Here is a 14,536-nt window from a genome sequence, read left to right as displayed (position 1 = left end):
GCACCGCACGATTGACAAACTTAAATTAAAACGTCAAGCTTATAGGCTACTCATGATAATACGAATTAGTGGTATAATGCAAAATGTGTTGCTAGTCCCTTGAAATTCGTATTAATGAAAATTAACTGTCCTCCTCTAAGTATCATAACTTGGCAATGCAGCCCTGATCTATTTGTTAATTCTCTAGGCAGCCAAGTTAATAATAATAATAATAATAATAATAATAATAATAATAATAATAATAATAAATAAATAAATTTAAAAGCTAAATCATTTAGTCAATTTTGTTAAAAAAAAAGAGTAAGTGTCATTACACACACACACACACACACACACACACACACACACATATATATATATATATATATATATATATATATATATATATATATATATATATATATATATATATATATATAAAAACAGTATTAAAACAGTATTAAAATATACAGATGACATTTACATATAACAAAATGTTCAGTTTGTGTCACAACAAAAATGAAAATTTCAGGATGTTTGCGCTCCGACTGGCCCATCTTAGTGCACCTACCCCTGTATGCGAAGAATATGTTCACATTTTTTAAAAACACTATATTAAAGATTACGAAAACTAAAGAAATGACAGACACCTGAGATGTATGTAAGTCCCATTGAAACCCAAGTTTGGCCTACTTCAATAAGCATTTGAAGATCATACCTGCATAATATTACGAGAATAAAATTACCATTCACATAGTATCTTTGTTTAACTAAGCCCTGAAACGTTTGTAAAATAGCTAACTCCACTCAATGGTTTGTGAAAATATGTTTTAGACATATCTGTGAAAGTCATTAGAAACTGTGTTGCGGAAGGGCAGGCACGAGAATGAGGTTTGAGAATAATAGTTTGCTTTATGACTGATAAAAAAAGCAATATTAAAACCAACATCTGCGCCTCATGTTTAGGGATAAGTAACTTTGGTCTCCTTTAATTGTGCAACCTGTATTATATGTTGTGTAAGATGGGAACAGATTTTCAATTTGCGCCCTTTTTAAGGGGGATCAGTTTCAATAAGCTGCAGAGCGATTACCAATTATTCCAGTTGGCTGCTCTGTATGATCTGCACAGCTATTTTCTCTTCTCTGTGTTTAGGCTATTACTTTTTCCTGTGTCCAACTATTACAGCCACTGTGTCTTTTTGTTTGGAAGAGACCACTTACAAGCCTTAAAAAACTAATTAAAAAAATCCCTCCTTCCATGCACTGTAGTAGCATTTTAATTCCACTTCCAATCATTGCATTTGTTATTTGAATTCTATAGCTACAGTCCCTGCCCCACCCCCAAGTGTCAATTGTATAAAATATAATAGTAAACTTGGTGAAGTTCAGTATGTGGAGCAATGGCTACGCCCTTTACCACTTAGCAGTTCTTAATAATAATAATAATAATAATAATAAAATAATAATATAATAATAATAATAATAATAATAATAATCTTTATTTTTATATAGTGCCTTTCATAGTGGACCACCATCACAAAGCGCTTTACAGAGGTAGGCTGTGAACTGTGCATTATATGCAGAGTCACTTACAAGAAGACATTGATTTAACATGTCATCTCAAGGAGGTTAAGTGACTTGCTCAGGGTCACAGAGTGAGTCAGTCAGTGGCAGAGGTGGGGTTTCAACTGGTGACCTTCTGGTTACAAGCCCTGGACTTCAACCACTGGTTAAACTTCTGTAAATTCAACTTTATCAGAAGGTTGGCCGTGTTCAGTCTGTTTCCATTAAATAGAGGGGTCATTCCACATCAAATGGACAACATTTCTGGATTTTCCCCTCCTCACCACCTCAGATTCGTTTGATATAACATATGGATGCACCTGAAAGTGTTTTGGGAAGAATCCCAAAATATGAGATCACAACTCACATTATTTCTTTAAGTAGTGGTCTATAATGGGGGTTGGGGCGGTGGTGGGGGGGTGCAAATACAGTACTGTTATTTGTGTCCAATGGGAGAAAAAAATCATGCACCTCACTCCCACCCTTATACTGTAGCTCTGCTGTGCAAAGAAAGCATGCACCTCACTCCCACCCTTATATTGTAGCTCTGCTGTGCAAAGAAAGCATGCACCTCACTCCCGCCCTTATACTGTAGCTCTGCTGTGCAAAGATAGCTCAGACACCAGCAAAAATAATGAGCAGACAAGCACAATGCCAATGGCAACTAGGTGACAACTGCAAGCGAGTGCCACATGTGAATCAATAAAGAACTGCACTAAGTAGGACAGCTATTGAATATGCAGTATACCCAGAACGGAGGAAGATCTTCCAGGTTCTAAACTTTGTCAAGGTTACGCAGAGATCATCCTCACTCCCTACATGACATTCCCAATCTAGCGAGAGGAAAAGAGCATTAGTGCAAATTTACATTTTTATGTGATATACAAACAGCATGTCAAAGAGATTTCACACAGAACATGTCAAGGTCTGCTGAGCAAACTCTGAAGAATCAGCAACTTTGGATAATGGCTGCACTGCTGTCTCCACGAGGTCTGGGAACTTTTCCAAAGAGAAACATCCTCAGCACCTAGATCATGATATTGCAAATGTCTGTCAAACACAGCAGTGAAGTACCCCTACTCTGCAGTTCTCCAGACCTGAGCTTCTTTTCCCTTTGTTTAAGTCCAATAGAATATTGAAAGGGTCCTGTTCAATTCTAGTTATATAATTGCTTTTTAAGGAGTTCAATACATGCAAAATGCAATTTCAGCAAATTGTTTCACTAAAAACAAACTGTGGACCAAGAATATAAATTACTGTTTGGGCTACATATTAGGTATGTGATTGTATAAAATTTTGACGGTGTAGTAACCATCAAAAAATATATCACGGTTATCGTCATACCACCATATAATGTAATTTTTAATTTTTTTTTTGTAATCCGTTTTTAAATGGCTATTTAAAGAAATACACAGTGATCAAGAAATTTTTTAACAAAAAAAAAAACAAAAAAACTTCTGGTGTTTTAAAACAAGTCTTAATGTTAAATTGCTGTAGTTAAATTTCTGGTACAAAACTTGCTGAGAAAATAAAATGTTTCCATCAATTTGAAAACAAAATATTAAGGGCAGAATGTCTGTATTTAATTATACCACACTAACGAACTGGTCTGGCTTTGAAATCTCCATTTTCAAATGAAAAAGGTGCTATACATTGTTCAACAAATCAAATTACAAAAATTGTTTTAGTAAATTTGCACACCCCTAACACACATAATGGAATATGGAATGTGTAAATAAATAAAAAAAAATATGTTAATGCATTTACAGCAAGTTATTTTAACAAGAAGGAAGTTCGCTAGTCAGTGTGCTGTTAACAGCAACACGACTGCATACTTATTCTATTACAGTATCTGAGTTAAACGGGAACAGCAAGGCGGACATGTTTCAGATATGATGATTTACATTTTAAATCAGCAATTAGGCAGTCAGACATTGTCTAGATCTGCATAAAAGAAAATTCACAATTCAAACTTCCTCTTGTGGAGGTGTTTAATCACAGTGCTTACTGTATGTTCTACTTCGTAAAGATTATAGTGATTCCACTAAACAACTTTAAAAGCAAAACGTGCTTTCTGTGTGCTAACAGCCTGATTTTCAAGAGGCAAAATAAAAACTAGGTTGCAAAGGGGGTTAGGGTATCTACAGTAATACAGTACAGTTTACACATAAAAACAGACTTTAATTTATATTTTCCCAGGACATTTGGCAGCTTACTTAAATATACATAATAATAAAGTTGTGTACTTACTGTTCTTAAGCCACTACTCTCGCGCGATTTTTTAAGAATATATTTTGTGGTAGAAAGGTATACTCCTTATGCAGCTGTGTTTTCTTTATGATGCAGTAGCAATATGGTACGATCTTGGCAAAACCGAACATGCAATACAATTGTTTTGTTTAGCACTGTGACAAACTAGACAGCTTCAATTAAAACTTTTTCTATACACATCACAGCATTAATGAGGCGTGAAATAAATAAAAACATGCATTATTATACTTTCTTAAAATTAGTGTTCAAACTGTTTTCTTGGCGGGATCTGCTGTTTGAACAAAATCTCACATGGAGTTTATGCACATGATGCCGGCGCCCCTGAGTCTCTCAGCTACCACTGCTACGAAAACATAGTCAAATATTTGTATTCTCGATTGTTTTAAATGTGGCGTTCTATAAGTTAGATTTATTTTCAAGGTTTGCCATCCAACATCACACGAAAGCACAATACCGTAAATGTCGTCTCTCGCAGCATGTGCTGATACAACCAGCGATAGTTTGAGACTATGAGTGCCCGCTCTTGCATTGTATTGCTTAGTGCCAGTTGCTTGAAATGCTAAATGTCAGCACCCGCACGGCAATTGGCTGAAACAGTTGCTGCATCCTGTCTTGCTCATTCAGAAACTAAAATTGTCGGGAAACAAACAAACAAAACCCTAAAATGCCAGTGCGGCTCACCGATGGACAAACGGTGAATACAAAAACGCACCGATACCATGAACTAGGTAATCATGGTATAGAAGAATGGTTGTGGTTTCAAAACCGTGGCTGTTTATACAGCGGTTTACTGTAAAACCGGTATACCGTTACATCCCTACTACTACATATGGTACTGTATATTCATGTTGGTCTGTCATTCATTCTATTGATCAAGTGAGCGCACACTCTCTTTATTTATATACCCTGTCTAAACCCCACAGAGCTACTTTCCAATTTAAAATGTATAACAAACATGCCGAACATAACAAGCTTCTAACATGTTGAGACTCAGCCTTAGTGAATCATAAAAAGATGCGCAGTGTTTCCAATGAAAATGAATGCAGAGTGTAAATCATGACTACAAATCCACATTGCCACACCACTGACCCCCATACATGTTTTCTGTATGTTTGCTAATAGGGAAACATATAGAAAGATGTTTCGACAAGAAGTCTTTATCATTGTCTTCTGGTGTAATTGTGTTTGTAAAATGTTTGTCAAATAATTGTTTTAGCATAGCTACATGATTGAGTGTTATGAATGAACTAGAATAAAAATATCTAGTATAGTATGGAAAATAATTCCATGCATAATTGACAAAGTTATTATTTCAACCTATATTTTATGAGCAATTAGAGGGTAGAGCTATGATTTATTTTACATGCGAAACTCCTCTGTTAGACTTCCTTTATTGAAACAGAGACTAAAATAGTCTCTAAAATAGATTATTCCACCTCCAAGTTCAACCCTTCACCTTTATTTATTTCTGTTATCTAACAACTAGATGATTCATTTAGATGGATGCATGAAGAAAATGCATTTATTTTTGATTTGCTTCGTAACCAAATCGACATGGATTTTAAATAGAAAAAAACATTCGAAGAGAATCCCAACTACCTGTATTCAATTGGTTGATCGTATCGCAAAAGCCAAAAAAATGTCGCTTATGTACAACAGACTGCTGTGGCGCTTTTGTTGGAAAACATGTTTAAAGCTTTCTTTATTTTCCCACGCTAAGACCTGCCAGAAATGTGTTCACGACCCATAATTTAAGAACAGCTACCGCGGGCACGATGGCCTGGCTTCGCAGGCACGACTTTGAGGACCACTGACTTAGGGTGTCAAGCATGAAAGCAACAGTGCTATAATGAAGTGTGCATCATATTAAAAGGGATGTTTGACAACAGAACTATATCTAATTTTACTTGCCTAGTAAGCGTGACCATTCGGGTTAACAACAGGTGTAACTGGATTGTTCTATTTGTCTCCGAGGTTAACTGTAATTAATATGTGTTATGCAATCAAATCATCAATAGCATAATTGTAAAGAATAAAACCTGGGTCCATTTTGTACAGCTTAAGTTAAAACAAACTCTGTCTGGTAAAAGATATATGATTCTGAAGTCCAAATCAATACAATTTTCAAAGACAGCTTATAACTACTGTAATTCTAGTAAGGAAGTACGTTTGTATTGAAATACTTTCCAACAGAGGGATTCGATGCCTTAGTCTTAATGACTGTAACCCTAAGGTTACTGTATTGACTAATGCACAGAGGGTTCTGTTCTGTGTTGACAGGTCAGTGGTTTTATCAGTGACTGGATGTGTGTATATTTTGACTTCATTATTTATTAATTTATTTGTAATTCTTCAACTTGTCCCTTGACTTTGATGCATTTTGACTCATGGAACAATGTCAATCATACCAACCTGGCACTGGCCTAACCCTTTCAGGCATTCCATGCTTGGAACACTCATTCCCAAAATCTAGAAAACGACGGTATGATGAATCAAAATTCTACAAAATGAACATTCTATTCTGGGTATTAAAGTCGTTGCAAATCTAGCCAATGATGGCCAAATCAGTGTTTAAAATGTTCATAATTCATGTTTTAAAAGTAGTAACAGTGTTTCTTTTTGGCATTCCTCATCTACTTTATTACTTATCCAATTTTCAGTTGTTGATTATGTCTTTTTTCATTCTAAACAGTAGTCTATAGCTAACTTGAAATCTGCAACTGTTTAAGAGCTGAAAACAATACAAAAAAAGATCTAATTAAACAAATTATCAGTTCAATTAAGTGTCTTGTTAAGTAATTGACAGCTCAGGGGGTCACCCAGGACCAGGTTTGGGAACCACAGATCTAGCTGACAATACACCACAGTCTTCAGAGTTAAGAAGACAAATACAGACTTATAAATAGAAGACATGTTTGTGATACTCCACTGCTTGTCTATTTAATTCTAGCACATTACAAATAGATTGTTTCCTTTCTACTAAGAAATCTGTCAGGATCAATTTAGAGATGGTAACGCTGACATCTTATTTGCGCTGTCTTGGATTTAGGTGAACCACCCGTGGATAATGAAAAAAATATATATATATATCTATGTGTTACATTTCGGATTATCGTCCACAACAGCTTCCTCCTGACATATGTCTTCACTCTCCTGCTACTCTACTGAGGATGACATCCCTTTATCAAGCATACTGGACTCGACATCTAGCTAAACCCAAGGCTGTCACCAATGATGCCTTTACAAATATTTTGCTCTGAGCAATTCTCTGCTTAAAAAAAAAAAATAAAAATAAAAATAAATTAATTAAAATTAATTCTAGTAGAGATGTTTGGACAAACTTTGACGTATATATATATATATATATATATATATATATATATATATATATATATATATATATATATATATATATATAGATATAGAAATTGAAATGTCCAAACACTCCTTCCTGCAGGTAAAGGATGCTTAAGAATATAGCATTCGCTAGAATGATGACAAATCTGCTGCTGCTGCACAGTCTTCTGTGTTTTTTAATTAGTTTGGTTCCCAGAAGCTGGGTTCCCTGCTATTCTCGTTCTTCCTGTGGAACCTCAGGGTATTCATATTTATATAATTCTGTTCAAGGCAGGGGCTTTTTGTGATGTGTGTGTTTGTGTGTTATTGGGGGTGGGGAACGGGTAAAGCACTACCCACTGTCCTGTTTTGCTGGCTCGGGTGGGTGACTTTCAACATTCTCTTCAAACGAATGAGGCAACACATGTATGTGCAGGAGAAGCACATGTATGTGCAGGAGAAGCAAGGCGTGAGTATGCAGGAAGTACTGTATAGCTATTTCAGAATACCTGCATTATACATTTCTGTGAGTACAAGCACAGAGCACATTTATTTTAGTAGTCAGATGCATACCCTAGTCCCAGTCTACAACATACATGTCAGAGTCCGGTACTTGTATTATTTAGCACATCAGTTCAAGGCACATCTACCCAGCTCTCCAGCCTCCTCACAGCTGAGAGATGCCCCAAAGAGTAGCCCAAGGAGGCAGTGAAAAGGAACTGTAGACATTGCGTGAAGGTACAGTAACCAATGGGTAAAGGATCATTACAAAATAATGGTGTTATGTTATTAAACTGCAATACAGTACTGCAGTGTAAGCAAATGTCACTTTATCAAAAGACTCATTGATCACCCATAACAGCTCAAGTCAATAAACACCTGCACTTGTTAACCATTAAAAATGTAATTGATTGCCTTCATTGTTCTATAATGATCTGGTCCCGGACACAAGTCATATGAGACTGTTTAAAAATGCATTCATTAATAATAGCATCAATAACATGAAAATGCACAGCGCTTTGAGGTTCCTCTACAAATTACCCTAAATTGTTATTGGTTCTAATTGTATTTGTTAATGCTGCATTCTAATGGCAGTTGTGCTTTTATGGAAAGTTTAGCAGTTCACATTGAATTTAATCGAATCATTGTCCTTACAGCATCTGAAATGTATAATATTTTTCTGAATGAATGATCCATGGGAAATGTTACAGTGTACTGTTTGTTGCATTTTAGAGGTATCAAAATAAAGGCTCCCATCACATAGCAGTTTAATCAGTTCCTGGTTTTAGACACACCAGAGCTTGCTACCTATACACTGTGACTAATCAAGCATGTATTTAGACCTGGAGTGGGTGAAATTGCTATACAATGGGAATCTTATTTCAATCCCTGCTTTACCATGGTTTTCAACACAGAGAAACCTAAAATATGAAAAACAAATGTCCAGACCCAGTAGTAAATGGGTACTGTGCCTCTAAATATATGTTATTAGCAAACTGTAAGAAATGATAACTTGTTTTAACACATGAGTGCACATCACCTATTTGAGCACCAGTGTGGAATAGATTCTGTTTAAGACCAATTGGTATTCCCTAAACACTATAATGGAGCTTCTCAGAGAGTAAAGACGAGGTTAACATTTCATTGCTCCTGCCATTGATTTTTCCCCCTCCTTTATTCACAACAAAACTACATTATAACTACATTACTTCCACTGCAGTTGACATTCTAGTCCTCTTGCTGAAAATGAAAGAACACTGCTTGTATTTAGTCCTGCAAGCAGCCATGCTTAGAGACAAAGCTTGGGGGGAAGGGGACACTACAGGGAGACTTTTTGTTCGAATGGAAAACTTTCTTTTTGCTTGCATGTTTAAACTTAAGATTTTATGATGTAAGTTATAGTTCATGGTGCTTTTTATCCAAAAAACAGACAGGGCTAGATTCTCACAACTATTAACTATAGTTATTTTTTTTTTTTTTTTTTTTTTTTTTTTTTATGACTTGAAAAAACACAAATTAAACATCTAAGACTGAGAAACTGTACTTCACACTTAATACTTCATTCGAGGCTCTGAATTGAAAGTCTTGGTTGTTTATTTCTAGCATTGTAACTCTATTGGGTGTGTTTCCAGTTTCTGAAAAAAATGTGCAAATGATGAGTTGGATTAAATAGCTTTGAGAATTTAGCCCACAATATTATATATTATATTATACATTACATAATATATTATTTTTACCCTGTCAGTGTGTTAACCTAGTTTTTTGTTTTTTTCATAAAAATATGAAAATGCGTTTTTGTTTATGTCTCCGTCTTAGAAAACAAAGATTATGATGCATACTTGTCTTACACCAAAGTGGATCCTGACCAGTGGGGTCAGGAGACCAGAGAAGAGGAGCGATTCGCTCTCGAGATCCTCCCTGACGTGCTGGAGAAGCACTGTGGGTATAAGCTCTTCATACCTGACAGGGATTTAATTCCAACAGGAAGTAAGTACATCTGTTATGTGGGTGTGTGGGTGGGTGTAATTTGAAGACAATATTTACTCAGGATAGCCTCAATGAGATTTGCAATCTTATACCCACTGAGGTCTTGACCATAACATGACCCATAAATTCTTCCAACTTAAACAGTACAGTAGTAAAATCAAATGAATACCTAGCATGTTTTTTTTTTTTTTTTTTTTTTTTGTCTATCCTACATTCAATACAGTACATTGAAATTGAAAATAAATTATTTTAGCATATTTTGTTTTATCTCTCTCATATTTTTATCCCTGCCATCACCATTAAGTAAGCTCCTTCACCTGTTGTCAATAGAATAAATACTGTGCGCAACTTCAGACCTGTTGCCACCACAATTTGTGTGGTAATTAGAATTTTTCCAAATTAATTAGTAAATAAGGCGTGACTCTATGGGAAATACCGTGCACAGTCAACTCAGTTTTCCTCCTGCAATTCTTACCAAATTACTGCCGCTTAGTAAATTATCCCCCCCCCCCCCCCCCCCCCCCCCCCCACAAGATTCTGTGTATACTAGTTTCTAACAAGAAGTATGCTGTTCACCCACATATGTTCTACCAACTTTACAACACAAGTCAAGACCTGAAACTGACTATCGTTGTCTGTCTCAAAGGGAAACAAACATATTCCTGACAGTACATGTTAATTTGTACAATGGGTTTAAATGTGCTTGTTTGCCTATATAGTGGATTTATATTTTGATAGTGTTAGTTATTCCCATTAGGCTATAAATTGTGCAGAATTCTACAGAAATATTGGGTAGCAGTCAAAATGAAAATCTACTGCACTTTAACCTCAGTTAAAATGCATTAAGTTGGGACAAATGTAATCTTAGCAGAGTGCTATCTTGTAACATGCAGTTGAAATTCAGTGAAAGTGCTTTGTATCATTATTTATTTACTAGGCCTGTATGTTTGAGAGAAACCATGTTTACCTCCGTTTTGTGATTCCCCTCACCCCTCTTTACCCTGATGCATTTCAACAGTTCTGATCAGAGTGTGAATATTAAAATATTTATGTTTAGGTATCACCAATGATCATTACCAGGATGATACAAGACTGCTCAGAGGTATTTTATCCCAAGCTCTTCTGACTGCCTCTGTGATTTTCACTTGTATCAGCAGCTGTACTGTAAAGGGCTTCCCCAGAAACAAATAATTTAGGATTTTGGTTCCCCTGACAGCAATAAACGGGAGTCAGAATCCTGACTTACTTGTCTGAAAACCTGATTAGGGTTAATGAAGCAAAGATAATTCTGTAGTTGCATATTATTGCATGTTGGTGTTTGTTTTCATCATATTATGCAGTACTAAATTGATCAGTTTTACAGGTCAGACTGTACAAATGTAAATTGACGAGCAGTAATAAGGAAAACAAATAAATAAGAGTGGTTTCTAGAGTGGAGAAACCCACACAACTACATGACAGTAATGCTATGAATCTTACCATTTTAACAGCGTTGACAATATGGGTTACTCAATTCCAATGCCATGTTTCCATGTACCTCTGGTACCAATTTACCCCACTGGTAGGCTATCAGAGGCTCGGTGCTCTGCGGTCCAGCCAGCAATATCTTGAATGCTGGTTGTCAAAGCTTCTTCAAATGAGGGAATACCCTTGGAAATTAAGCTCCTCCCTTAAGGCTGTAGGCAATAATGCCAAAACGGGTCTAGCCCTGGATGACATTAAATGATTGGCTGTTTGTGAGAACTAACTCCTTGTTATGCTTTGAGACTCGATTGGCCCCCACTTTAAACTGGGGGGGGGGGGGGGGGGGGGGCAAACATTCAGGCAGTGAATTAGTTATATAACCAGGTAATATTGATGGTAGATAGAGGCATTTAGATATGTATAAAGCTACATTATACAAAAAAAAAACAAGCTACATATTGGGATTCTATTAACTTTATGGAACAACCAGTTGGAGACTAGATTGTGGACTGCAGATAGAACTGGCAGCAGCTCCAATTAGATACTGGAACAAGACCAGATTTGAGTTTTACAGACTGTTACAGATGGAAACATGGCATAGCAGCAACCCCATCAAATGTTTCAGTGTCCAGGTCAGTGACATAAAAAAAACAAAGCAGCTTGTGTTGTTACAAACCCTTTCTAAGGAAATTCTTAAAAAAAAAAAAAAAAAGAGAAAATAAAAAAAAGCCCATTAGAAACAATACAGTAGCTGTTGTGTACAAGATCTATTGATGTTAAATGCCATACTGCCTATTTGGCAATTTATTTTTTAAAGCTGTCATTTTTTGGCAATTGAAACATCATCTTATGGTGTGAAACTAGTCAAGGAAAATACGAAATTACAATTATAATCATATTTTGAAGGTTTCAAATAAAAATTATATATATATATATACATATACACATATACAGACATTTCAGCATATGTTTTATTTCCTCCAGAGCTGAACAGTGCTCTATATATTAAATATTAAATTAATAATTTTACACTAATGAGTGGCTACCCATGCAGTACCCATGCTGCAAGCCACTTTTGCTTTCTGATGACTTTTTATAACTAGCACGCAAAGCTGGCGTCTGTAAGCTCTGGGCTGCATGAACTACTGTATAAACAGCTATTGTTTCTTGAGGGAGTATTTGAATCAGTTTAAAGGTGGAAAATAATACACTTGGTAATAAAGTAAAGAAATAAAACCCTTAATCAAGATGTCATTGCATTTTTATCCAATGTTAGGCAAGTCTGTTTTTTGCATAGGATCTATGTTTGAATGTTTTGTTTTTATTTTTATAATAAACTCATTACTTACAAATTCACCAGGACTGGTTTTAGAACTCATAGTTTCTGTCAGGCTTGATTGTAGTATGTTCAGGAGCTTATTGTCTTAGCTACTGAAGAGGGACAGGGACCTGAAAAAACTGAGATCTGAAAAGTCCATTGGGACTCCCCCTGAGCATAATTTGGATATATATATATATATATTATATATATATCTATATACTAGAATATATAATATATATATATATATATGATATATATATATATATATAGTTTGAGTCGTATATGTAAAACCAAACTATAATGATAAACTGCACAAGGAAGTACATGTAAATAATGAGTTTATAATATTAAAAACCCTTCCAGTGTGCATGCCCATGCTCTAACTTGAGAGGTTAGAACAAAAAGTTTGTCCAATTATTTCAAAAAGAAAATGCTCAAACAAGTAATCACCAGTAATCCAGAGACAATTTATCACTGCTTTGAAAGGTTACACCCCTTTCTGTTTTATTTTGCAGCTTATATTGAAGACGTGGCGAGATGTGTGGATCAGAGCAAAAGATTAATAATTGTGATGACCCCCAACTACGTGGTCAGAAGAGGCTGGAGCATCTTTGAGCTTGAGACACGGCTCCGCAACATGCTGGTATCTGGAGAGATCAAGGTCATACTGATCGAATGCACTGAACTCCGAGGCATCATGAACTACCAGGAGGTGGAGGCCCTCAAACACACCATCAAGCTGCTGACTGTTATCAAATGGCATGGGCCCAAAAGCAACCAGCTGAATTCGAAGTTCTGGAAACATTTACAGTACGAAATGCCCTTTAAGAGGATAGAGCCCATCATTACGCACGAGCAAGTCTTGGATGTGAGCGAGCAGGGACCCTTTGGAGAACTACAGACAGTGTCAGCCATCTCCATGGCAGCTGCCACATCCACCGCTCTGGCCACCGCCCATCCAGACCTGCGCTCCACCTTTCACAACACCTACCACACCCAAATGCGGCAGAAACATTACTACCGCAGTTATGAGTATGATGTACCTCACACCGGCACCCTGCCCACCGTTACCTCCTTAGGGAACCAACATACCTACTGTAACATCCCCATGACGCTAATCAATGGGCAAAGGCCGCAGTCTAAATCAAACAGGGGACAAAACCCAGAGGAGGCTCACACGAACAATGCCATGCTGCCCCTCTTGCCCAGAGAGACCAGTATATCCAGTGTCATTTGGTGACAGCTGAACAAAGTGTAAAGTTGGCCCGCTCCAGTGTTTGCTGAACCCTGCAGTCTGGTGGTTGGAACTGCAACCTTGACTGCTACTGTTAAACCTGAATCACAATCCACATAGAAAAAACAACAAGATACACACACACACTCTCTCTCTCTCTCTCTCTCTCTCTCTCTCTCTCTCTCTCTCTCTCTCTCTCTCTCTCTCTCTCTCTCTCTCTCTCTCTCTCTCACACACACACACACACACTCTCTCTCTCTCTCTCTCTCTCTCTCTCTCACACACGCACACACACACACTCTCTCTCTCTCACACAAACACGCACACACACACACTCTCTCTCTCTCTCTCTCTCTCTCTCTCTCTCTCTCTCTCTCTCTCTCACACACACACACTCTCTCTCTCCCTCTCTCTCTCTCAAACACGCACACACACACACTCTCTCTCTCACAAACACGCACACACACACACACTCTCTCTCTCTCTCTCTCTCTCTCTCTCTCTCTCTCTCTCTCACACACGCACACACACACACTCTCTCTCTCTCTCTCACACACAAACACGCACACACACAAGGAAAACAGGGTCTTGTACATATATTTACAATTTCTTTGTAGCATTGGTGTCTTCCTGTTCTTTTGATGTTTGTTGCCTCTACTACATTATGACTTTGTTTTATATGTTAGCCAAAATGATATATTTCTAGTTTTGTTTTTGTTTTGTTTTGTTTTAGTGGATGCTCAGAAGATGGTTCGTATGATATAAAGATTGGACAGTACATTTTTTTTCCTGACTTAGACTAGAATGATTTTACTTTCAACATTTCATTCAATTACTTCGACGGAGCTGTGTTTTACTAGAAGGAGCAACATCCTTTTTGT

At 36.7% G+C, this 14,536-nt stretch overlaps 1 protein-coding gene across 1 annotated transcript in view; it reads left to right on the top strand.

Moving 5' to 3' along the window:
* LOC121321095 (interleukin-1 receptor accessory protein-like 1) overlaps window positions 1-13,793 on the top strand; it is a 203,406-nt gene extending 189,613 nt beyond the window's left edge. The window contains exons 9-11 of the mRNA XM_041260002.1: window positions 9,466-9,636; window positions 10,694-10,738; window positions 12,937-13,793. Coding sequence (XP_041115936.1) covers window positions 9,466-9,636; window positions 10,694-10,738; window positions 12,937-13,661 — 941 coding nt within the window. The 3' untranslated portion in view covers window positions 13,662-13,793. The remainder of the gene's footprint in view (window positions 1-9,465; window positions 9,637-10,693; window positions 10,739-12,936) is intronic.
* The last annotated feature ends 743 nt before the right edge of the window (window positions 13,794-14,536 follow it).

This window comes from Polyodon spathula, chromosome 9, assembly GCF_017654505.1.
Source record: "Polyodon spathula isolate WHYD16114869_AA chromosome 9, ASM1765450v1, whole genome shotgun sequence".
Classification (NCBI taxonomy): domain Eukaryota; kingdom Metazoa; phylum Chordata; class Actinopteri; order Acipenseriformes; family Polyodontidae; genus Polyodon; species Polyodon spathula.
Note: the sequence above shows the minus strand (reverse complement) of the source record. Positions and strands in the feature narration are given on the sequence as shown.